Raw genomic sequence first — 27,501 nt, forward strand, 5'->3', positions numbered from 1 at the left:
GAGTCTAGCCATTTTATTTTATAGAGAAAGAAAATGAGACCCAGAGAGTGAAAATGATTTAACAAAGTCCCACAGATTATAATTAATAGAACTGGGGTTTGAACCTGGGTTCTCTGACTTAAAATCCAGCATTCTTTCTTTTATGCTTCAGTGTAACTAGTCCTACATCCTAAATCTTCTTTAGGAGACCTTATCAGATGTGCTCCTAGCTTACCACACTGGATATTCCCTTGGTAGCACACTCGAGAGACAGCTATGGTAGCCATGGCAACAGTATCTTCCTTTCTGGATTGTGCCTGTCTCTCTATACATCTGGACTACAGCACTCCTAGCTCAGTTGCCTCAGCTCCGTTGTCCTGCCTTGATAAACATCCCTGTCTAAAAGCCCCTATCGGGTTAAGCTAATTAGTCTATCCCTCCAGGTGCCCATAAAAATCTGATGCATCCCAGCACCTGGAGCCCAGGGGTGAGTGGCTACATCATTAGGTTCATGCATCCAGGAGGAATTCATTTTCTACAGAAAGAGAGATCCAAACCACACTGCATGCCATAACCCAGAGGACTCTGAGATTATTGTTAGTTTTCTTGTGTTTACATACTACAGAGTCCTCCCTGATGAGCAAGAATCCCCACCCCCAAATGGATTTTCCCTGTAAGATCTTCAGAGATATTAAACCGATAGTAAACACACAGGGCTCTTGTGACTTCCTGATTTTACATCTTTAGCTGGAAGTACTCCTGTTTCTATCAGCTTACATACTGCTCAGGAGGGTCATGGGATCATGGCACTTAGAGCTGAAAGGGAGCCCTTAGGGAATCATCCAGTTTAACCTGTACTTTTTGTGGAGAAAAAGACAGACCCAGAGAGGGAAAGTAACTAGCCTAGAGTCACAATGACAAAAAAGAACAGTCAAGATCGAAATCCATGTCTTCTGACTCCAAATCCAGTGTTGCTTACATTTTATTACATGAACTTGGCGTCATTTAGATTTTGTTTATTTTTCTGGCAAAAAGATTATCTTTTTATAGCCTACATTTCTATCTTACTTTATATTCTACAAAGTACTTACCTGAAAACAAGCCCAGGAGATGGGTAGTTAAATATCATCTCTTCTTGATAGAGGCTTCTGAAAAAAAAAAAAGTGGGACATTTTATCACCTTCATAGTTCCCTAAGTAAAAATGCTGTGATTTCAGATAATCCCTGAGCATGTGGGCAGATCAAAAAAATATGTACAAAAGAGAAGGGAGACTGTTGAAAGGAACAATTGCTGGATTTAGTCAAAGAATCTGAACTTTGCTATTTACTTCTTGGGAGACCTTGGGCAAGTACTCTTCTGTCTGTCTTAGTTTCCTAGCTGTGTAACTTGGGTAGGTCACGTTACCCCAGTTGCCTAGCCCTTACTAATCTTCTGCCTTGAAACTGATACTGAGTATTGATTTTAAGAGACAAAGTAAGGGTTTAAAAAAAAACAATTGAGTATCTGTGAGCCCCTGTGAATCAGATAATGGGAGTGGTTACAAAACTGCCCAAGAAGGGTTGAACTAGACCAGTCAATAATAGACTGCGTCACAGCTTCCATATTGATCAGAAATGGGAATGGGCTAAAGAGAAACTATGGACTTGCTGATGGCTGTACTTAGTGAGACTCACTCTCAAGAAATAAAATCTCTACAGATCATACATATATGTTTTGAGCATATACATATATGCATATATACTATATGCACAAATGCATATATGTATATATCAAATATAAGGCTAATAGGCATATATACATGTATGCATATATAACTAGTTCAATACAAGGCACTGTGGGAAGACAAATAATAGTAGTTGGAGAATCAAGAAAGGTTTCACTCACATGGTGCATCTTAAAAGAAAAGGACACGGGAAGCAGAAGTTGGCAAGGAGGACATACTAGGCACGAAAAGTCAAAGAAAGTCAAAGAAATGGCAGCTAAAATAATGAGTGATGACAATTTGGCTGCATGGTAGAAAGTGAAAGGGAGAATGATGTCCACTGAGGCTGGAGTGTTAAATTGAGGCCACATTGTAGACGACTTTAAAGGTTGAATAGAGGAATTTATATTTGAGTTTAGTCCCAATAGGAAGCCACAGGAGTTGGTTGAGTAAGGGAGTCCCATGGTTTGTGCTAGAGAAAAATCACTGCCAGCTATATGTATAGTGGACTGGAGTGGGGAGAGACAATTCAGGGGTCACTGTCTAAGGGAGAGGTGATGAGATGCTAATTAGAGATAGTAGTTATATGAAAGGAGAGAAGCCTGATGCAAAAGATGTTGTAAAAGCAGAAAGAGCAAACTTTAACAGCTAATTAGATATATTGGGTGAGGGAGAAGGGAGGCTAGAATAATGAAGAGATTAGGATCTTGAGTCAGTGGGACATGAATAGACATGTGTGCATGCATATACATACACACATAATACCTCCCTAACTTCTGTAGCAATTTTAATTTTTATTCATTTATTTTGTAAAACCTTTACCTTATATCTAAGATTAAACATTGTGTATTGTTTCCTAGGCAAAAGAGCAGTCAGGGCTACGCAAGTGGGGGTTAAGTGACTTGCCCAGGGTCATAGGGATAGGAAATGTCTCAGGACAGATTTGAATACAGGACCACCTGGTCCTCAATCCACTGAGCCACCAAGTTGCCCCTATAGTATTTTTTAAAACCTCTCTGTAATTGAATCCTATTCAGATACTCAAAATATTACATGATGGTAGTATTTCATTCAAAAAGGCTCTTCCAGGTCCTACTTGTCAAATCAAAAAACATTTATAAAGGACTTATTTTATGCCAGGCTTTGCCTTAAGTTCTGGTGATATGAGAGATAAAAGACAGTCCCTACTCTGGGAAAAACATCATAGCCTAGCAAGGGAGATACCATATCAACAACTATGCACACACAAGTTTTTATATATAGATATAGATAGATAGATAGATAGATAGATAGAGATACATATATCCACTCTAATATCCATATATCCATCTATCTATCTATCCATCTATTTATCCATCCATCCATTCATCCATCTATCTATCTCAACAAAGGGAAAGAATAAAAATTAAGGAAATCAAGACAAAGCTTCCTGCAGCAGGTAGTAAGTTGCTCTGCCCACCTTTTAAAGCACTCTATGATTTTAACTTTCTGTAGTAGCAGTGCTTCCTTTTGTATCTCTAGCACTTCCACAGTGCCTAGAACATAGCAGACACTTAAAAAATGTTTGTGGGTTGATAGACAGTACTAGGAGGAACTGTCACATTAGGAAACTCCCCTCTATTAGGGTAGTCAGACACTTCTTTGAATTTATAGTCATCTAGAGTTGCCTAATGTGAAGGGGTCAGACTCAGAGTGGGCTGCAGGCTCCACTTCCAAATGAGGTGAACCAGAGAAAAATGTCATTGGGAGAGGATGGCTAGGTGGCTCAGTAGATTGAGAACAAGGCTTAGAGGCAGGAGGTCCTGGGTTTATATCTTACTTCAGATACTTCCTAGCTTTGTGTGACTCTGGGCAAGTCACTTAACTACCATTGCCTACCCCTTACTGATCTGCCTTGGAACCAATACAGAGTATTGATTCTTAGATGAAAGGTAAATTTTTTCATGTCATTGGGAAATGTTTAACAAAATGAAAAAAAAATACAACAGGTAATGTTAATTTGTGGTTTTCTAAGTCAATATGGTACCATAGGGATCCATTTCTAGGTAAGCTTGACATCACTGGCCTTGAGGACCAAGAAATTCAGTGATTTGCCATATATAAGTATGTGTCAGAGGTGAGAATTAAACTCAGGTTTTCCTGGCTTTGAGACTAACTTTTTAGCCACTATGCCAGGCTGCCTTTAAATTAAGAAGGTTAAATAATGGGATCCCTCATACTCAGAGAGTATGTTAAATTTTTTAGGTTGTTAGCATATAGCATTTCATGGGTTCCTCAAAACCCTGTGTACTGGGCAGGGTTGGTATTTGCCCATTTGAAAGAAAAAGAAAGTAAGCAATATATAGGTAATGTGACTTGTTTATTCTTAGCAGATGGAAAACTAGCACCCCTTCTCCCCTCTGTGCCCCCCAACTCAGTCTGGTTTCTCCTGTTCATATGTCCATTTGCCTCAGGAGGATCAGAAAGAGAAAGGTCTTAGACCCATCACCCACTTTTGGGCCCATGACTTTCCTGCTTTTAGATGGCCCAACTAGAGCACAAGGTGGACTAACAAATGGCGGGTCTTTCTGAAAGCATGATTGAATAATGCAAGCATCAGATTGCCTTATTAAACCCCAGGCTGCCTGAATTAAGGTCACAATGGAGGGATTTTCATCCATCACTCTCCTCCTGCTTTATCTGTTCATGTACTTGTAATAGAGCTACCCACAAATGAGCCCATGAGATGGTCTGACAGAGGAGGGTCTGGAGGCTGTAAAATCCTGGTGATGCTCAGAACAGCACTGGTACAATTACTATTTATGGAAGCCCACTTTTTCAATTCTAGCAATATCTTTATCTTGTGAATGTTAGATTTAATTTCAGCACTATGGGCAGTTCCCCAACATGGTGGTTTAGAGTCAACTAATGGAGCGTGAAGCAGGTGAGATATGAGAGACATAATGATGCTGGCAGAGGGTGGCTCTGTATCATGACGGTGCTTCACATATGGAATTTCCTTAGTAATTGCTGGAAATAGTCTCACTCCAGATGAAGAGAGGCAGTATGTAGTGCAAAGCACCCAGTCTGGGTGTCAGAGGAACACAGTTCTCCTTCCAGCATTATACATAGGGATCTACATGAAATAAACATTTATCAAACTGTGATGATGAGTAAATTAATGGATAGATGAATGGATAGATGAGGAGGTGGGACAAGTTGATCTCTAAGGACCTTCCTTTCTTAATGAGTCCCAAACTGTAATTGTTTGATCTTGAGCAAGGCGCTTCTTCTCTAAGGGCAGATATTTATTTTGTAAAATGGAGGAGTTGAACTTCATGACCCCAAATGTCTAATTCTCAGGAACCCTTTCTTTGTCATGGTTCACCAGACATGGGGAGTCATTTGCATTAACTCAGAAGATTTTTAACAGTGTCAAATATCCCTGTTCTGTGGAAGTGGCTTTTTAAAGTCAAATTCCATTTTAAAAATAAATACTAGGGGGCAGCTAATTGGCTCAGTGGATTAAGAGCCAGATGTGGAGATGGGAGGACCTGGGTTCAAATGTGGTCTCAGACACTTCCTAGCTGTGTGACCCTAGGCAAGTCACTTAACCCCCATTGCCTAGCCCCAATGCACAATATTGGTTCTAGGATGGAAAGTAAGGGTTTAAATATTTTTTTAAAGAAGAAATACTAGTTTGATATTGATTTTGCCTCATCACAGTTTCTTTATCTCATTTAGTGCTTTTATTAGCATGAGCATGGTGTGGCATAGGGGTAGAGTGCTAGGCTTGGATTAGTAAGAACTACGTTTAAATCTTATTTCTGACATTAAGTAGCAGTAGGAACTTGAACAAGTCACTTCTGAATTCCTCAGCCAGCTCCCCTAACATACATTCCAGAACACTTGTAACCTATAAAGCGCCATCTGAATTTCAGCTGAAGTTATTAATAACTAATTGTGGTAAATCAGAATAGTTTTTATGAGTTTTATTAATAGAGGAGATGGATCCAAGTTACCATAACATGATGGACTCCAAAATGATTGAAAATTAAACAGAAAGAGCCTGTTGGACAGTCCTAGCACAATTATATGAAATGTTAATTTATGAATAATTCAGTCTGCTTTTCCAGGGGGAAGGATTCTCTTAAATGAGTCTAATTATTCTCATCCCCAAGTGATCACTGTCTGAAAATTAACCTTGTAAAGTGCAGTTTTATGAGTTATATGCATCACAACAAACATAAAATGGGAAGAAGTGGGTAGTGGAAGGGATAATTTGGGCCTATAAAGTAAAATGTTACCAACTAGATTTCAGAATGTGATAAATTGAACTGGGGGGAAATGGTCACATACTCAGGAACAGTTTTTACTGTATGGTAAAATGAGTCTGTAGCAGGCATATGGCTGCAGGGACTTATAAATCAGCTCTGTGTTTCCTCATCTCCAATTTCATTTGGTTAGCAAATTCCAGCTGTAAAAAGGAATAGCTTTTCTACATTTGTGTGATTCTTACCCATCCTTCAAAGCCCAGCCTAGAAGTTGTCTCCTCTAGGATGCATTTCTTGAGTTTCCTACTCCCATCCTCAAAATGATTTCTTCCCATTCTGAACTTAACCACATTTTGTATCTTTATTACTGCATTTTCAAAGACTACTATGCATTATAATTATATGTGCAGTGTCTTGTCTAACTCTTAAGATTCTTTTTTTAAATTTAATTTTATTGATTAATTAAGAAAAAAATTTCCCTGGTTACATGATTCATGTAATTTCTCTCCCTTCCTCCCACCCCCCTCCAATAGCCAATGAGCAATTCCACTGGGTCTTACATATATCATTGATCAAGACCTATTTCCATATTATTAATCTTCGCACTAGGGTGAACATTTAGTGACTCTAAGATTCTTGAGGGCAGCAATGATCCCATAATCATCTCCTCCATGGAGTATTTCACATTGTAATTTACACCTAATATAGCCTCAGTTTTATAATTAAATGGAAGGAATACACAGGGAGGAACAACTTGTCACCTATTTCTTAGGACACTTTACAGATGCCTACTCTCCAGAGTTCAGTTTAATTTTCCCCAGAATCTGTTCCCAATGTAACAAAGAAGAGCAGCATTTTCCCAAGAAAGGAAATTGCCAAATACTTTAGAAACCTAGTTTTTGTTCTTTTAATTCCATGCATTCTGAGCCAGGGATAGTCACTTCAGTTCTCAAGAGCTGTGTGGTATAGTCAAGGGCTAAACATGGTGCCTGAAATTAGTCTTTGAAAGTAATTAAACTTCCCTCTAAGTAAATTGAAAAGGATAATTAATTGCAACCAACTGGGATACATTTGTAAACGACAGTTGAGTCTTTAAACAAAATATGTTTGATATTTTAAAAGTCAGCACACTGAGAACACCTACCATCCATATTTGAGTTCTCATCTCCTGGCCCAAGGAATATCCCAGGGTACTGAAAGAAATTGCAGATTTAAGGGTTGAACTGCTATTCATAATCTTTGAAAAAATTGTAGAGAACAGGAAGGAGTTCAACGTGGCTAGACACAGATGGTCCCAATCTTCACAAATGGTGAAAAAGGTGGATTCTCAATTCTAAATTTATAATCTTTGATTCCTGCCCACATTTGCTTGGATTATTTATCTGATGGATTTTTTTTTCAAAGCCTTACCTTCTGTCTTAGAACTGATACTGAGTATTTGTTCCAAGGCAGAAGAAGGGTGAAGCCTAGGCAATTGGGGTTGTGACTTGCCCAAGGACAAGTGAAGTGTCTGAACCCAGGACTTCCCTTCTCTAGACCTGGCTCTCTATACATTTAATCTCTTACCTGCTCCTATCTGGTGAATTAATAAAGGCGTATTTGAGTACCTTAAAAAAGAAGCATAGTATAATAAGAAAAGTCCTATATTTATGATCAGAGGACTTAGATGTGAATCATGATTGGGCTTCCTGCTAACTGTGATTTGGGACAAGTCACTTATCCTCAATGAACCTCACTTTAGAGTTCCTTCTATTTCCATAGTTAAAGTCCTGTAATATCATAAGGCAACCTGTGTCCATTAATAAGAAGACATGCCAAACAAATTTCATCTTGGATAAATGGCCAGCCTTGAAGGCAGGAAGATTTGGATCCAAATTCTTCTTCTGACATCTAACAGTTGTGCAACCCTGGGCAAATTTTTAGTCTCTCAGTGCCCCAGGTAGTTAACTCTCTTGGGCTATCAGTCTCAAAGGAGTTTCTGACCTATGTCAGTGGATGGAGTTTCCACACCCTTATTATTATTGCTGAAGTAACAGGTCTGGATGTTATCTTCCACTTCTCTAACCTCTCCTACCCTAAAGAAATGGTAGGTCAGAAAATGCATATTCTATAGCTATAGACAATCTAGATAATATATACATATACATATATATATTTATATCTTTATCTTCTGTCTTAGAATCAATACTGTGATCAGTCCCAAGGTAGAAAAACAATAAAGACTAGGCAATGGGGATTAAATGATTTGCCCAATGTCACACAGCTAGGAAGTGTCTGGAGCCAGATTTGAACCTCAGACCTTCCATCTCTAAGCCTGGCTCTTGCATTGAGGTATTTTTTAAAGTCTCTCAGTATATAGTCAGGGTGGAAAGATATTCCTGCCCACCTGGCAATGGCATCTTTCTATCTTTTGTTTTCATTTATAGTAAAAATTAGACATTCTTCATGTCCTCTGGTAAGGTGTTGAGTTATAGGACATTGGACAGAAGAGTCATCTTTAGAATAGCGATAGTTAAGTTAAATGTTTATAGTCTAAACGTTGTGATGCTTAGCTTCCTTTGCCCTCTTCTCTTGGACTCTATCAGCATCTTGATAGAAGCAAAAAAGAACTGAAAGCTCTAATACTAAAAGTTATTTTTCTTTTTCCCTAAGTTATTAATTTATAATATACTTATTTTATAATATATAATTATATAACAAACATAGTATATAATTATATGATATAATTATTAATTATTCATATGATAATTATATTAAAAATTATGCCAAAGAATTCATCTCCTAGCAGTTAGCCTTCTATTAATGAGTTTCTTCTTCCTAAGCTAGGTTGGTCCCTCAGATAGCAGAACAGGCCTGGATCTTTGTTAATGTGGCAGAAACTGCCAAAGCTTATCACCCATGGGGATAGCCTTCTAGGAGTCTAGAGGGACATCCCCACCACAATGAGGCATCCAGATAGCATTTTTCTGGGGGTGGGGCTAATAAACTATAAAAAAGTCTGGAGGAAGGCTTACATTCTCAGTGGAAAATGAGGAATTCAGTTTTGTTATATTGAATTTCCATGCTGTGAAAAAAATGATGTTCCTATTTTTAAAAGGAAGGATGCTCCTTGAAATGGATGCTTGAGTTTGATAGTTAACATTGATCTTTTGATGCCCATTTCCTGTTTTATTCCAAAGTTTGAAATAAAAAATGACCATGTGTCTAAAACATGTAAGAGATTTTAAGAGGCTGTGTGGTGCAGCAAACTGTCAAGAAGACTCAGACTCAAGTCTTCCCTCTATAGTTGCTAGCTTTGCAAGTTAGTTAACCTTTCAAGGTCCCCAGGCAATTCTCTATGACATTAAAAGTTGCATATTGGTGGTGAGTGTTTACACCCTACAATTTTCCTCCACCAATAAAATCATAGGTCATGGGAAAAGATGGGGCTAGTATATAAGAAAGAGCTCATGGAGATAGAGTCCCAGGGTTTTTAGGTACTGATCTAGAGTTACCACTGCAACCCCAAAGGCCATCAATGGCAGCTGGGAATGGGGAGAACATTGCATTATCAGTCCCACAGGCTTGTAATCAGAAGCCTTGGATCAATACAACCTTTGCATTAACAGCAATTAGGGATAGCTAAGACTTGAGTAGGATGCACTCTCTGCCTCCATCTGTGCTTTGGGGCTTCAGATGTGTTCATGGAAGTTGCAGATTTAATTGGGGTGCTCTAGGACTCCAAAAGAGTGCATTGCCTGGGACTTACATCCACCCAAGTGGTTACAGACAGCTGAACACTCAGCAGCAATTGTCCATAATTGTCATAATGGCAATGAGAGTGGTTAAAACCTACATCATTTTGCCTCTGGAACACCCTGTAATCAAGCCGAAAGGCCAAGGTCGTTAACCTATTGATAACCCATTCTCAAACCAGTGACTTTGAGCAGCAGGCTTGAAAGATAAAAGATTCAGAAAATTGCTTTTTTATTGGATTCTTAATATCTGACTATCTGCTTTCTTGCTTCAGAAGGATAGGTTGTTATGGCATTGACATGCCAGCCATGTGTTGAATTCAGAATGGATTCATTGATTCATAGACTTTGAGAGTCAGAAGAACCCTTAAAGATCATCTTGGCCAAGCCCCTTGTTTATATACAGATAAGGCATTAGACCAGTTGAGGGGCAACCCGGATACAAACCCAAATCTTTGGATTCCCAGACCATGACTTTATCCATTATACCACACTGCCTCCCTTTGCTAGCATGTTGCCTTATGTATATAAGAGAATATCTATGCGATTGTAACTTCTGTATCAATTTTTAATATAACAAAATATGAACAATGTGGAATACTGATTAACCAAAGCACAGTTTATCCATTGTTTTTATTCTACTTCTACAATAAGCCAAAAGAGAATAAAAATAAGATATCTGCTCATCTTTAGAATGGTAATTGATATGTCTTGTGCTCGATGGTTATAAACTATTTTACACACCTGAACCTGGAATTAGGAGGACTGAATTCTACTATGTTCTGTCACCTGCCTTGGGAAGTCATTTAGCATCTCCAAGTACATTTTCCATATCTGAAATGTGGGAATAGTAAGATCTATCATGAGGCCAGTGAGAGAATAAAAGGAGATTGTATATGGAAGATAGCTTGCCAGAGTGGATAGAAATCTGGTCCTGTATCTAAGAAGAACCATATTCAAGTTCTACCTCAAACATATTGTAGCTGTCTAACCCTGAACAAAACACTTTGTCTCTCAGGGCTTTGGCCAGCTCCAAGGCTAAAAATTGGAAAGAAAATACCAATATTCCATGGTAGAAGGAGTTTCCTAAATGAAAGCTCCCTATTCCAATTTCTCTCTTCCTGCTTTTGCTGGCATAGGGAGCTTCCATTTAGGAAACTCCTTCTACCTTGGAATATTGGTACTCTCATTTTACAAATGGAAGAACTGAGGCACAGATGTAAATGACTTGCCCAGTTTCATATAGTTGTAATTGTGGTCATATAATTCCTGTGTTTGTTTTGGCAAATAGATTCCCAAGTAGTTTAAATTGTCTAGAGTTATTTTTTTTGTCTTTTTTTTTTAATTTTTTAATTTTTTTTTTAAATATATTTTATTTGATCATTTCCAAGCATTATTCGTTAAAGACATAGATCATTTTCTTTTCCTCCCCCCCACCCCCCATAGCCGACGCGTAAGTCCACTGGGCATTAGATGTTTTCTTGATTTGAACCCATTGCTTTGTTGATAGTATTTGCATTAGAGTGTTCATTTAAAGTCTCTCCTCTGTCATGTCCCCTCAACCTCTGTATTCAGGCAGTTGCTTTTTCTCGGTGTTTCCACTCCCATATTTTATCCTTTGCTTATGAATGGTGTTTTTTTTTCTCCTGGATCCCTGAAAGTTGTTCAGGGACATTACACCGCCACTAATGGAGAAGTCCATTACGTTCGATGATACCACAGTGTATTAGTCTCTGTGTACAATGTTCTCCTGGTTCTGCTCCTCTCGCTCTGCATCACTTCCTGGAGGTTGTTCCAGTCTCCATGGAACTTCTCCACTTTATTATTCCTTTGAGCACAATAGTATTCCATCACCAACATATACCACAGTTTGTTCAGCCATTCCCCAATTGATGGGCATCCCCTCGTTTTCCAGTTTTGGGCCACCACAAAGAGCGCAGCTATGAATATTTTTGTACAAGTCTTTGTGTCCATTATCTCTTTGGGGTACAGACCCAGCAGTGCTATGGCTGGGTCAAAGGGTAGATATTCTTTTGTCGCCCTTTGGGCATAGTTCCAAATTGCCCTCCAGAATGGTTGGATCAGTTCACAACTGCACCAGCAATGAATTAATGTCCCTACTTTGCCACATCCCCTCCAGCATTCATTACTTTCCTTTGCTGTTATGTTAGCCAATCTGCTAGGTGTGAGGTGATACCTCAGAGTTGTTTTGATTTGCATCTCTCTGATTATAAGAGATGTAGAACACTTCTTCGTGTGCTTGTTAATAGTTTTGATTTCTTTATCTGAGAACTGCCTATCCATTTCCCTTGCCCATTTATCAATTGGAGATGTCTAGAGTTATTTTAAGTGTAATTTCTCATTCCATCTCTTGCTGCCGAACTTTCTTGTTAATATTTGGAAACACTGATGATTTGTGTGGATTTATTTTGTATCTGTGGAAGTGAGAAATTGAGAATAGTTTGTAGAAGGAGCTTGGAGTAGCTGGGACTGATGACCTGTCATTCAAACGAGAACATTCTGGTTTGGAATGTGACTTGGAGAGGCAGTTGGAGAAAGGAGACCAACTGAAGTCTGGACCCTTTTGGCTTGGAAGACAGAAGATGTCTGATGTCCCTTGGCTTTTACGAGACTGAAGCCTGAATGTTGTCTTTGGTTTTGAAGACAGAAGAAAGGATATAGTCCAGCTCTCTCTGACTTGCTCTGTTGTGATAGTGACTAAACTTACAGACCTATCAGCCATTTCTCCAAATTGAACTATTCCACCATTCTTCAACTTAAGCCTCATCCTAGTATTTAGGAAAACCCAAAAAAACTTTCATTCCTTTCATTTCCTTATCATTCCTTGTCTTCCTCAATAAATCCCTTACTAAAGATAGAGAAGGGAAAGAGCATTTCACTTGAGGCATAATAAACTCACCCTGAGTAGATTTAAAAGACCAACAGAAGAAGGAGGGGGAAGGGAGGAAGGGAGGAAGTAAGAAGGTTAACAGCCTGATCTTTAGTTATCAATTACCATTCAAAATAGTTGCTTTTTACATATCCTGGAACTTTACTAAAGTTATTAATTATTTCAACTAGTTTCTTAGTTGATTCTCTAAGTAGACCATCATATCATCTGCAAAGAGTGATAGTTTGTTTTCTTCATTGCCTACTTTAATAGCTACAATTTCTTTTTCTTTTCTTATTGCTAAAGCCAACATTTCTAGCACATTAAATAATAGTGTTGATAATGAACATCCTTGCTTCACTTCTGATCTTATTGACAAGGCTTCTAACATATCCCCATTGCAGATGATACTTGCTGATGATTTTAGGTATGTACTACTTATTTTAGGGAATGGACAATTTATTCCTGTGCTTTCTGGTGTTTTTAAAAGGAATGGGTATTGTATTTTGTCAAAGGCTTTTCCTGTATCTGTTGAGGTGATCATGTGATTTCTGTTAGTTTGGTTATTGATATATTCAATTATGCTGATAGTTTTCCTAATCAACCATGCCTGCATTACTGGTGTAAATCCCACCTGGTCATAGTGAATGATTGTGATATATTGTTCTTGCTATAACTTCTTGCTAGTTACTTATTTAACACTTTTGCATCTATATTCATTAATGAAATTGACCTATAATTTTTATCTGTTTTTGCTCTTCTTAGATTAGGTAATGGTAACACATTTGTGTCATAAAAAGAATTTGGTAGGTTCCTTCTCTGCCTATTTTCTCATGTAGTTTATATAATGTTTGGATTAGTTGTTCTTTAAATGTTTGCTAGAATTCACCTGTGGATCTTTCTGGCCCTGGAGATTTTTTCTTACAGAGTTAATAGATAGTTTATTCAATTCCTTTTTCTGAGATGGTATTACATAAGTATTCTATTTCCTCTCTTGTTAATCTGGGCAGTTTGTATTTTGGGATGTATTCATCCATTTTACTTAGACTATCAGATTTATTGGCATATAATTGGGCAAAATAGCTTCTAATGATTGCTTTAATTTCTTCTTCATTGGTGGTGAGTTCATCCTTTCATTTTTGTCACTTATTATTTTATTTTATTCTCTCCTTTTAAAAATCAAATTAACCAGTGCTCTATCTATTTTGTTTTTTTCCTAAAACCAATTCCTAATCTCATTTATTAGTTCAGTGGTTCTTTCAATTTTATTTTCTCCTTAAATTTTTAAGATTTCCAATTTAGTCTTTAATTGAGTATTTCTAATGTATTTTTTCTAGTTCTTTACTTGCATTCCCAATCAATTGATCTGTTTTTTCTCTATTTTATTGATATCTATTTATCTATTGAGAGATGTAAATTTTCTTATCCTTATTGCTTTGGCAGTTTCCCATAAATTGATATACTGGTTCCTCATTGTCATTCTTCTTAATGAAATTACTGATTGTTTTTATCATTTGTTCTTTAACTCACCTCTTTTTTAGCATTATATCATTTAGTTTCCAATTATTTTTTTTTTTACTTTCCATGGATGCATATAGATTATAATTCTTATTGTGCTGTGATCTCAAAAAGATGCATTTATTATTTCTGCTTTTCTGCATTTAGTTGTTAGATTTTTATGTCATAATACATGGTCAGTTTTTGTGTTGGTGCTATGTACTGCTGAAAAGAAGGCATATTACTTTCTCTTTCTATTCCATTTTGATCTATTCATTCTAACTTTTCTAAAATTTCATTTGCTTGCTTCACTTCTTGTTTATTTTGGGGGTTTTATTTATCTAGAACTGAAACGGAAAATTGAGGTCCCCCACTAGTATAGTTTACTTGTTTTTTCCTCTCAAAGTTGATTTAGTTACTCGTTTAAAAATTTGGACACTATGCCATTTGGTGCATATATGTTTAGTATTAATATTACTTCATCGTCTATAGTACCTTTTAACAAGATGTAATTCCCTTCCTTTTCTCTTTTAATTAGCTCTGTTTTGCTTTAGCTTTGTCTGAGATTATCATTGCTACTCCTCCTTTTGTTTTGTCTCATTTCAAATACAATAGATTCTGCTCTAGCCCCTTACCTTTACTCTGTGTATCTCCCTTCCTCAAATATGTTTCTTATAAATAGCATATTATAGGATTATGGTTTCCCACATACTATTATTATTCCCCTCCATTCTACTTTCCCATTTTGATCTTGCTCTTTCTCCTTTCACTCTGTCCCTCTTCACAAGTGTTTTGCTTTCAATCACCATCCCTTACTTCCCCATCCCTTCTAATATTGCACTTCTTGTCTTATTGCCCTCCTGCTTCTCTATAGAGTAAGACAGGATTCTGTATGTAATGATTAGGATTTTTTTTCTTCTCTGAACCAGTCATGATGGTGGTAAGGTTTAATTATTTCTCATCACCACCCTTATTCTCCCCTCCACTGTAACAGTTTTTCACGTATCTTTAGGTGAGATTATTTATCCCATTACACATCTCCCTTCACTTTTGTCTCACTGCACTTTTTTTTCATCCCTTGATATTTTTTTGCATTTCATATCATCCTGATCAGCTTACTCCCATGCCCTCTGTCTTTGATTAGTCCTTGTAACTGCTTTAATACTGATAAAAATTTTAAGAATTACAAATATCACCTTTTCATGTAGGAATATAATTTGGACCTCATCGAATCCCTTCGATTTTCTCTTTCTTATTTACCTTTTTAGGCTACTCTTGAGTCTTATGTTTTGATATGGAATTTTCTGTTTAGTTATGAGCTTTCTATCAGGAATGCTTAGAAATATTTTATTTTATTAAATGACCATTCCCCTCCCCTAAAGAATACCATCAATTTTTCTGGGTATGCAATTCTGGTTTATAAACTTAGATCTTTTGCCTTCCAGAATATCATATTCTAAGCCTTCTATTCTTTTAATGTGGAGGCTGCTAAGTATTGGACAATACTGACTGTTGCTCCATGGTACTTGAATTGTTTCTTTTTGGCCATTTACAGTATTTTCTCCTTCATTTTGAAGATCTTGAATTTAGGTAAATTATTCCTGTAAGTTGTCATTTGGGGATTTATTTCTGGAGGTGATCTGTGTATTCCTTCAATTTCTATTATACTCTTGTTCAAGAATATCAGGGCAGTTTTTCATAATTTCTTGTTTTATGATACATAGGCCTTTTTTATCATGACTTTCAGGTAGTCCAATAATTCCTAAATTATTTCTTCTGGATCTATTTTCTAGGTCAGTTTTTTTTTCAATGAGATATTTAATGTTTCCTTCTGTTCCCCCCCCCATTCTTTTGATTTTCTTTTATTGTTTCTTGATGTCTTATGAAGTCATTAATTTCTAGTTGCCAATTCTAATTTTTTAAAGAATGTTTTTGTTGTTCTTTTTTGGTGAGCTTTTGAGCCTCATTTTCCATTTGGCCAATTCTGCATCTATAGCTGCTGTTTTCTTCTTGTGTTGCTTTTGTTTCTCTTCCCTATTTTTCCTCTGCTTCTTTCAATTAATTTTTAAAATCCTTTCTGATCTCTTCCAGAGCCTAAGACCAATTCATATCTTTGATGTTTTGTGTGTATTTGCTTTCATTTTTCCCTTCTGTGTCTGTGCTCTTTGGTCTTCTTTTTCTCTCTAAAATTTTCTATGTTTTGTTTTTTGTTTTTGGATATTTGCTCATTTTCCCTGCCTTTTTTCTTGATTTTTACTTTTATCTTAAATGAGAACTCCATTCTCAGAGTAGAGAGGGTATGTTCTTAAAAACTTCAGTTTTTCCTTGCTGCTAGCTCTTATCTCTTTTTCTGGGTTTCTGCAAGTTTTAGTTCTTCCAACATGGAACTCTGAAAGCCACTTCCCACTGTTGATTCAATCAGTTCTTAGAACTGTTGAAGTCTTCCAGAGTTCAGAGTACTATGAGTTACCCTGTGCTGGGGTTCAGGGTCTCGCTTCAGGCTTGGGCAGGAGCTTTTGTTCTCACTCTAGGCTTGATCTGATCAGTCCTGGTGGACTGCTTTGCCCTGGGGTTTATAACTTCACCTTGAGCTTGGATAGGAGTTCTGGGCCTTGCTGTGTGATTACACAGACCTGGCAAGCTGCTGTAGGATTTTCTCCCAATGAATCAGACTGTCTCTGCCTGCCTTTTAAGTTGTTTTCTGTGTGACAGTTGCTTCACTCTTTCTTCTTATTTGTTATTTCACTCCAGTATTTGTTTTGAGCCATTATTTTAAAGTTAGTTGGAGAAAATTTTTCATGGTGTTTTAAGCTTTCCCTACTTCTATTTAATCATCATGTCTCCATCTGATACAAAGTTCTTTCTACACATTGTCTCATTTGACGCTCAAACAGATCTATACAGCAAGTGTTATTTTTCCCATTTTACTGATGGTTAAATAATGTGACCAGTGCCCTATATGTGTTAAAGATTATATTTTTATCCAGACATTTTCTGAGTCCAAATTGATTACTCTTTTAACTACACAAAGATGTGGAGAGAAAATATAGCTGTGTTTAGCTATTTAAAGAGCCTTCTGAGATTCTATAATATGGGATGGGACCTTATGTACCATATAGAAAAGGCCCCAAACTCACCTATCTAATGAAAAAATAACTGAACTCTTTTCTTTTTTTTTTTAATATTTCTGTTGGAAAATGGAATATGAATTGGCTTATTTCATCATTCAGCACAGAAGGTTCTTCCTTGGCAATAGCACAGGGAATCCATCAAATCTTCCATCAGTAGCTCACAAAGAAGATGTTCCCCCCACACATCCTACTGATATTTGATGTCTTTGTTTCTCAGTGATCATTTTCCATCTCTTCTCACATGCAGAGAAGGTGACTAGTTTCTTGGGTTCTTAGAATCCACAGGAATGACCAAAAATGTATTGCTTTTCAAAGGAACATAGAAGGAAAGATAGGAGATAAATGCCAGGCAGAACGCAGTTGTGATTTTTGAAGCTCACTTTACGAAGAAAGCTTGATAGCACTTCTTTTCTTATTATACAATTCACATGAGATCCATCCCCATGTTCCCCAAATCTAGTCACTGGTTGGGCTGATCCTCAAATCTGCCTTGCTTATTCTTCTCTCCACTTGTTAACTGGAAGGGACCTCAGAAGTTGTCTATTCCAACTCATTCATTTTACAGATGAGGAAATTGAGGCACAAAGAGGGTAGATAATTTATCCAATTGACAGAAGTAGGATTTCAGACTACGTTTTCTGTCTCCCAAATCCATTTCTTTTCCCACCAAACCATACTGCATCTCAAGAAGGCACAAAATAAGATGGACCCCTCTAGGATGTGACCCTAAGAACTCTTGTGCCCAAAGCAAGAATTCATACCATCAGAATTTCAACCTAGAATATCCGAGACCCTCCCTCTTACTCATCCAAATCTTCCTCAGATTTCAACATCTCTCTTAAGTGTCACCTACTTCATGAAGCTTTCCATGATTTCTCTGTTTCCTAACTTTCCTCTATTGAACTCTCATGGCACTTACCATCTGTGCCCTTCATTTTGTCCTTAGAACAGAATGCCTTGTATTGTCATTTGGGCATTTTGTGGAAACTCTCCACAAAATGGGTAGATGGATATATTCATGAATGGATGGATGAAGAGAGAGGGAGACAGAGAGAAGGAGGTGGGAGACATAGAGAGACAGGGAAGGAGAGATGGGGTAGAGAGGGAGACAGAGAGACAGACACACTTGGGGGAGAGAAAGGGAAGATTGGTTTTACAACCCTGAAATTTCATCAGTCTGTCAACAGGCATTTATGAAGTGTTTATTTTGTGGCAAGCACTATGCTCAGCAATTGGGATATAAAGAAGGTCAAAAACATGGTCTCTTCTCTTAAAATGCTCACATGTTAAAGCAGAAAACAGCATGCCAGCAACTGTACATACAAGATACATATAGTGTAAATGGATTACCCCAGAGAGAATGGATTGGGAAAGGCACAGGGGAAGGAATGTAGGAACCAGAAAACAACCAGTGGGTAAGTACTAAGTCTGGAGTATGCTATTCAAAGAATAACAAATTCAGTGTTGTTGGCTCATGAAAGGGATTAAGGTGTTAGAAAACCAGAAACATAGGAAGGGCAAGACTGTAAAGGATTTTAAATACCAAACAATGCATTTTATATTTGCTCCAAGAGGTCATAGAGAGCCACAGGTGTAGACTCCCTCCACTGATGTCAATCAGCAACTTATCTGTAAATAGCAATCTTTTTTATTATTTTTTACCAATTACATGTAATTACAAATTTCCATATGTCTTCTGAAGTTATATGATTCAAATTCTCTCCCTCCCTCCCTCTCCCTTCCTGGATCTGGCCAGTAATCTAGAGAGTTATCCAAACGATGTAATGGAACACTCCAGGAGTCTTCCCATCAGAGCATGTCAGAAGCAGAACTTGAAATCCTGATTTTGTTCTGATTTCGAGGTCATGTCAAGTCAGCACTCTTTCCCATTAGCTTCCTCCTTCTCCCATCCCCATTCTCCTCTTCTACCCCATCTCTTTCCCTGTTTCCCCTCTGTAACTTAGAGATTTCCCCAACGTATTTATAGATTACTCTCAAAAGCTAGACTGCACCAGAGGCAGAATTGGAACTTAGCTCTATCTGACCTCAAAGTCTAACTTCTATCTACTATGCCTCCTAAGTTAAATATCTAGGGGTACAGTTTTCACTCCAAACATCAATTTTGTTCCCTTGAACTTGTTTAGCCAATTTGGTGGTGCCCTGAGGAGAGAAGTAGATTTGGAGTCAGAGGACCTGGATTCAAGTCTTGACTCTGTTGCTTAGTGGCTATGAGAAGGTCTTCTCAGTTTTCAAGACTTGTCTGGTCATCTACAGATCTAATAATATTTCTGTGATCATCCCAAGAAGATGTGTGTGAAACATTTTACAAGAACATACACTATACTATATAGGGATTATAATACTTATTGCAGAAACTTACCTTAGAGGCCATTGAATTCAACTCTACCACTTCTCCTGTGTTAACAGACGAGGAAACTGAAGTTTATGTGAAGGAAATGACTTACTCAGGGTCACACAGGCAGCAAGAAGCAGAGGCAGGATTCCAACACAGGTCTTTGTACTCTAAAGTCAGGGCTCATCCCACAGCACCAAATTGGTTTTACAAGAGTCAAGAGAATAAAGCTTGTTACTTATGGAATGTTAATTGAACATATGGGAATAGACACAGTGTTGCCTCTTGGGTAAATGTGAGTTTTTGAGGGGGTGATAATGAAATCCATTAAGACTTGCTCTGGTATCCTTAGGAAATTACCTCCCAACACAGAATTATTTTTTAAACCCTTACCTTCTCTCTTAGAATCAATACTGTGTATTAGCTCCAAGGCAAAAAGAGTGGTAAGGGCTAGGCAATGGGGGTGAAGTGACTTGCCCAGGGTCACACAGCTGGGAAGTGTCTGAGGTCAGATTAGAACCCAGGACTTCCCCTCTCTGGGCCTGGCTCTCAATCCACTGAGCTACCCAGTTGCCCCCCAGAATTATTTTTTTCAAAGGACAACTACATCACAGAATTAGTTATCTCTTAGAAATGAGAACCTCGTGGTCCAGGCTCCTCATTTTACAAGTCTCAGAGAAAAATGTGTTATATAGTATGTGTCTCCCAAAGCACCTAGCAAAGCCCTGAGCACATTGTTAAGTATCCACTGCTATTCAGGTAGTACACTTCTGGAAAACTACAAAATTGTAAGCACACTTCAGCTACATAACTCTCCATCTCTCCAAAGAGTCATCTTCAGTTGGTGAAAAACTGGACATTACAGTAAATAAAATATTTTGACAGCCTTAACTCAATTTATTTAACTTAGTGACATAGCTCGAACTAATATCCATTATGGGCTAAAACATTAAGAAAGCTTGAACACTTGTCCTAATCCATTTCACTTTGGGACAGTTCTTGTCCTTCCCCTGGACAGAAATCCAACTCCCTTTAACTTTTACCCCTTCTTTCTAGTTCTGACTGCTGAAGGCAGACAGAACATATCTAATATCTCTTCTACATAATAGTCTTTTATTTTTAATTTTTAAAGAATTTAAGTTTATTTAATTAATTAATTTAGAATATTTCTCCATGGTTACATGAATAATGTTCTTTCCCTCCCCTCCTCCCACCCCCTCCCGTAGTCAACGAACAATTCCACTGGGTTTTACCTGTGTACATGACAGTCTTTTAGCTATTTGAGAACATGTCATGTGTCAGCTTAAGTCTTTTCTTATATAAACAGAGTTCTTTCATCTGACCTCCTCTGACATAACTTAGAATAGAGAGATTAAAACATAAAGCTTATAAAACTCCCAATTGAAATCAGATTAAAATAAAATTAGGAAATGTTTAGCAAAATAAATAAAAATACAGTACAATATAGATAATGTTAATTAGTGGTTTTCCAAGTCAAATATGTAGCCTGCAGGTATCTGTTTCAATTTGAGTTTGGGGCATCAACATCTTGGCTATAACTTCTATCTCAGAATAAGTTCCAAATTGTCAATATTCTTCCAAAGTCTTAGCATGTAGAAGTGAAGACACCAGATCATGATCTTGTTAGAGGAAACTACAGGTTTGTTTTCTGAGCTTTAGTCAGCTCATCTTTAGTTGCACTGTGTATTTTAAGGATTTTCTGTGCTAAGCAATCTACTGATATGATGTATGATGTATGTAAGTGTGAGTGTGTGTGTCCAAACTTAAACAGAGAATGTTCCAAAAGCTTTAGTGAAGTTTAAACACCAGAGACTTTGGGGATATCCTGGACTCTCTCTGCCTGCGCCCCCTACATTAATTGTCTGCCTTCTTCCCTCCCTCTCCATGATTTCGCTCATGCTTCCCTTTCCCCACTCCCTGCGATGCATGGAATGGACATCCCTCCCCTTACAACCTCCATCTGTTGAAGTCCCTTCAAGTCTAGATCAGATACCACTTCTTCGATAAAGCCTTCTTTTAGGTAAATGACATTTCTCTCATCTCTAGTTTCTTGGGGTGCTTTGCCTGAATCTCTCTTTTGCTTTTATCTTTTTCAGTTGGTATCATTGCTTTTTTACTTACATGGCTCTCGCTTTGTTAGACTCCACGCTGCTTTGGGCAGCAAGACTGATGTTATAACTATCGCTGAGTCCAAGGGACCTAATGGTTTTAACATAGTTGGTGCTCAATATTTGTTGAATGAGTGAAAAGACTAGGAGATTGGTAGCAAAAACTGTACGATTCCACAGTGTTCGATATTTGGGCTGAGCATCATTATACCTTTAGGATAAATATAAATCTTCCATTGATGGATGGAACCAGTCTCTCTTGTGAACTATAAAAGTCAAAGCATAATGGTAATTTCCTATTTTCATATTGCTTGCCAATTTTCAAAGTTCGTTATATTTATCATCACAAAGCATACATATGTATATTTATAAGCATCTCATTTCATCCTTACAGTTACCTGGTAGGGCAGATCAAGTATTATTGCCATTTATTGCCAAGTGAAGATATAAGCTCCTAGAGGTTAAAGGATTTACCCAAAATCACACTGTTTGTTAGTAGCAAAGCTGTCAGACCCAGGGCTTCTAACTGCCAAGCAGACCAGGAATCTTTCCACTATATCAAAGTTCTTCTCCAATGGAGAAAACTGGACCTGAATAGATTGTTGGAGGAAGCACAGAGGAATACTAAGAACTAAAAGACATAAATAGAGCTTTTAACTCCATAACTGGAATTGCCACTTAATAGCAGTGTGACCTTAGGCAAGCTACTTCCCTTCTTTGTTTTTATTATCTTGGATTTAGAAGGAATAAGAACCAAAACATTCTTTTAACAACACTGCCAAAAAAAGTCATCTAACCTGTATTTGAAAACTTCCAGTGAGAAGACCTCAGCTACCACAGCCACAAAAATGACATGGTAAGAGCAGATGATACCTAAGTTCTTTTTCTCGCTTTAAATATGGTGGCAGGACCCATGATACTGCACATATCATCTTGTCTCCCAGATACTCATTTTCCCTTGTCTGTAAAATTAGTGGCTTGGTTTAAGTTCCCTTCCCCCTCTAAACTTTAGAATTTAAGAGCATTTCAATGCTGCAAAAGTTGATAAACTTTGAGAAAACCCTTTTAAAAGAAACAAACTTTTTATGTCTAAACTTTAGAATTTAAGAGCATTTCAATGCTGCAAAAGTTGATAAACTTTGAGAAAACCCTTTTAAAAGAAACAAACTTTTTTATGTCTAAACTTTAGAATTTAAGAGCATTTCAATGCTGCAAAAGTTGATAAACTTTCAGAAAACCCTTTTAAAACAAACAAACTTTTTATGTCTAAACTTTAGAATTTAAGAGCATTTCAATGCTGCAAAAATTGATGACGTTTGAGAAAACCCTTTTAAAAGAAACAAACTTTTTACGTCTAAACTTTAGAATTTAAGAGTATTTCAATGCTGCAAAAGTTGATAAACTTTGAGAAAACTCTTTTAAAAGAAACAAACTTTTCTTAAGTCTAAACTTTAGAATCTAAGAACATTTCAATGCCGCAGAAGTTGATAAACTTTGAGAAAACTCTTTTAAAAGAAACAAACTTTTCTTAAGTCTAAACTTTAGAATCTAAGAACGTTTCAATGCCGCAGAAGTTGATAACCTTTGAAAAAACCCTTTGAAAAGAAACAAACTCTTTTTTAAGGTGTTATGCAAGTGCCAAGGGAAATTTATTTACTGTTCCCTCCTTTCTGATGGTCATGGGCTTACAGAGTAGTCTGAGTTCTTCCTTGGCTTCCAGATGGTCCCTTAACATAGTTTCTCCCCAGACATTGTCGACATCAAGCCAGCCAACATGGAGGACCTAACTGAAGTGATCACGGCCTCAGAGTTCCATCCCCACCACTGTAACCTCTTCGTCTACAGCAGCAGTAAAGGGTCCCTGAGATTGTGCGACATGAGAGCATCAGCCCTCTGTGACAAGCACTCCAAGCGTAAGTGGCTACTCCTTGCCCCATGGCTCGGTGGTCTTTGTCCTCTTGCCTGCAGGGATGCTATGATCTTAGTCTGGGAAAATTTCACAGCTGCAGCATAGATGCCACACCATGATTAGATCTTCCTTGTGTGCCAAAATCTAAAGGAAAGCTTCATAGACACCTTTGTTCTTGTGTTGTCCCCACAGTTTAGATGTTAATACATTGCAGTAGCTTAGGTGTCTGTGCCTGGAGGGTGGTAGGACCAGGACTTTGCCAATTACTTTTGTATCCATGGAAACAAATAGCCATTGTTGCCTAATAGTCTGAAGAACCACACAATATTGCAGTTGAAATTGCTTGCTGAGATCATTGAGCCCAGACCTCTCATCTGTCCAATGGAGTTCCTGGTTAACAAGACTTCAGTACTAACTAGCACATCTGCTCATTGGTAACCCAGCAAAGCTCTGCAGGCTCTTGAAACAACAACTCAACAGTAATGGCAGCCTGAGAAACAATAACTCACATTAGGGCAGCAGAGTGACCTAATGGAAAGACTCCTGAAATTGGTTTTAGGTGTCAGCTCACACTTTTAATTAAGTAACATCCATGGAGATTAGAGGGGAAAGACAGTTCACTTGGGCTGTGAGATTCTAGTTCTCTCACCTGTAAACCTGGGAGGAGAGATCTACCATATTGGATAGGAAATTGTCAAGCTACATTGGGTTTCCTCATCAGGAATTCCTTGTATGAATGAAAGCATACCTCCAGTATAAAAAAACAAGAATAATAATATTTATATAACTACCAATAAAGCTTATATCAGAGAGAAGATTCATAATTCTACATGAATGAATAAGTAGTATCTTAAAGACTTGTGATTTCATTGGTTTAAGGAATTCCAAAATGAGGAATCCCTTTATTATAATTATTATAAAATCCCTTTATAAAAATCCCTTTATCAATCCAGATCATTTTCTTCTTATAGCCTTACAGAACTTCCTGGGGACACTAAAGGGATTAGGGAATTTTTGCAGAGTCACTCTATAGTCTTTGTCAGAGGCAGGACTAGAACTCAGATCTTGCTGCCTTTGAATACATTTTTCTGCCATACCATGGTATTTCCAATTCAACATAAATATATGCTATTATAATAGTTGTGAAAATTGACATTATAATAATATACTTCATTAGTTAGATAATAAAAATGATGAGATGTTATTATAATAGCTTATATAGGAACTTTCTTCACAGAAATGCTTTATGGTGGGTAATAGAATTATCATATTTATACAGTTATGGCATTTAGGTTTTACAGTGAATAGAGTACTGGGCTTGGAGGCAATAAGACCTGACTACATTCATATTGAGTTTCAGACACATATTAACTTTGTGACTTTGAACAAGTCACTTAAATGTTATTTGTCTCAATTTTCTCATTTATAAAATATGACTGATTTTCCAGGTTATTGAGAGGCTCAAATGAGATGATGTTTATGAAAGATTTTAGAAACCTTAAACACTATATAAGTGCTAGCTATGATGATATTATGTGAAACATTGCCTTGTAAAGGGATAGAGCTAGGAGATAGAATGTCATCTATAAGGAACATCATGGATAAGGTATGTAGGAGGTCAGTGTGACTGGATCTTACAGGGTAGAAAAGGAAGGAAATAGATAATAAATTGGGAAAACAAGGGTGGTATTTTATTATGAAGGGCTTTAAATGACAAAAGATGATTTGATATTTTATCCAATAGGTAATCAGGAGCCACTGGAATTTTTGGAGCAGGGAATGAGATTGTCAGACTCGGGCACTGCCATTCATTGTGTTCCATATGAGTTTCAAGTCCTCTATAGCAATAGCTGAACCCTACTAAGAATCATATCCATCCTGAAGGTGCTTGTTGGAATCAGTCTATCTACAGTACCACCTCAGAGCCTCCCCTGCTGCACAGGTCTTGGGGAGCCTCAGTGGGTGATACTTTAAGAGCCATAGAAAATTTTGAAAAATTTTTCCCCATTTATTTGCTTGGATTTTTTTTGTTTGTTTTTTTTTTTGTTTTTTTCACCCTTCATCTTTTAAGAAATGGACAGGAAAGGACAATGAAGAGAGATAGTTTCATAATATAGTCAAGTGTAATCAACCCTCTAGAGTTCAAATGAGGGGGATCTATGCAAATTTAAATTGTTTTCAATCAGTGTCTGGGAAGGAGATGGTGTTAAGTGCTACCTATGTATCAGCTTGTCCTACTCAAAAGGAGCTTGTCTGTGTAGAATAACTTTATTTTAGATTACATAGATATGCTTCATTAACATATTCTAGTAGCATGGAGGGTGGCACTGATTCTTCAGAGGCTATGTCAGGAGAGAACGAACCGGAAATTTCTACCACTTTACGGGGACCAATTGTAGTCTTTAATTTTGCTTAGCACTGCCCAGGGGGTGGTCAGTCGTTTCTGAGTGGCGTGGGGACCTCCCCTACTTAGGGTTAAGTAGGGGTGTTTTCAGTTTTTGTTGAGCAATTTAAAAATAGGCAAGGAGAGTTCATCCTATCTTCACATATTTAACCTACTTATTCAGATTTGTAAATGACTGGAGTTCCGTGGATTATAGATTTAGGGGTCATCTCATCCAACCCCTTCATTTTACATCTGAGAAAGCTAAGACTCTGGGTAGGTGATTTGATCATGGTCACACAGATGATAAGGACCAAAGGATTTGAATACAGGTCTTCTGACTTTGAATCCAGTAGTCTTTCCTCTGAACTGTCAGGTATAGACACAACTCAGAAGAAAAATTCTGCCAAAGCTCTTCTGACACCTAGCCTCCTTCCCTTCTCCCCCATCCATTCCATATATTACTTGTTTACAGTATTATAAGTGTTTGGGGGATATCGAGCATGCCTAACATTGATAGACAAGCTAATCCAATCCCTTCATTTTACATCTGGGGAAACTGAGGCTCAGAAAGAGGTCATAGTTTACACAAAATCACACAACCAGTTCATGGCAGAAGATGCAGGACTAGATAAAATAGTTCTCAGATTCTAGACTATGGTTCTTCCCATTGCACATCCTTGGCTATTCTCCAAAGCCAGTCCCATTTCTTTTTAACTCAGAGCCAATCTCTGCTCACAGCTGATGGGGATGGAAGGTAAAATTCTTGGCTCTCATGAAAGAAAGAGAAAGCATTTTATGCCTGCAGGGAAAGCAGGGCCTGATGGATATTGATTAAACCTCATTTTCCAGACCCGTGAGTTAGAAAATAGCCATTTAATGTAACAAGGCTACTTGGACTTGGAGTCAGGCTCTTTGAGCTTGATAAGCACTGGGTAAGGTCAGTGTATAGAACGTGGGTGAAATAATAGGGAATGGGATTGAGCACTGCTGGCTCAGCTGAACTGACCAGGAGGTATGTGCTGTGATAAGCAGGGAAGCTACTGGATCACGAATAAAGCGGAGGTCAAAAATAGAAAAGCAAAAAAGCTGTTCTGGAGTCACAGAATCCCGTAGAGTCTCAGGGACAAAGCACTTTACTTTCTGTTTAGACTGCACTTTGTCCCCCCAAAGTATTTCTACTACAATACACCCCACACTTATTCTGGCTTGAGCAAGACCTCTCCAGACCTCACCCTGTCCTTCAAAGCATCGCCCAAATCCCTCTTCTTCCATGAACTAACTTGGAATAGGATGAATGGGTTGGAGTATGAAATCGTTGTATGACCTCAAGCTCAACCATTAACCATTTCACCATTCTTGAAACTCAGTTTCCCTTTCTGAAATGGGTATAATTGTGTGGGCCCTTACAAGGTTGTTGTGAGTCTCAATGGACACTTTTGATGTGACAGTATTTTAGCAAAAGTGTAAAGCACCATCTACATTTACAGTGTTATTCGTGCGTGGTTGGTTCCATTGTCTACGAGTCAGTAACTGTGTA

At 37.7% G+C, this 27,501-nt stretch overlaps 1 protein-coding gene across 4 annotated transcripts in view; it reads left to right on the plus strand.

The window, feature by feature from the left end:
- The window catches only part of PPP2R2C (protein phosphatase 2 regulatory subunit Bgamma), a 414,849-nt gene that overhangs the window by 340,174 nt on the left and 47,174 nt on the right, over positions 1 to 27,501 (plus strand). For all 4 annotated transcript variants that reach the window (XM_007496758.3, XM_001364551.4, XM_007496759.2 and 1 more), the window contains one exon: positions 23,418 to 23,582. In XM_007496758.3, coding sequence (XP_007496820.2) covers positions 23,418 to 23,582 — 165 coding nt within the window. The remainder of the gene's footprint in view (positions 1 to 23,417; positions 23,583 to 27,501) is intronic.

Source organism: Monodelphis domestica, chromosome 6, assembly GCF_027887165.1.
Source record: "Monodelphis domestica isolate mMonDom1 chromosome 6, mMonDom1.pri, whole genome shotgun sequence".
In the NCBI taxonomy this organism is placed as follows: domain Eukaryota; kingdom Metazoa; phylum Chordata; class Mammalia; order Didelphimorphia; family Didelphidae; genus Monodelphis; species Monodelphis domestica.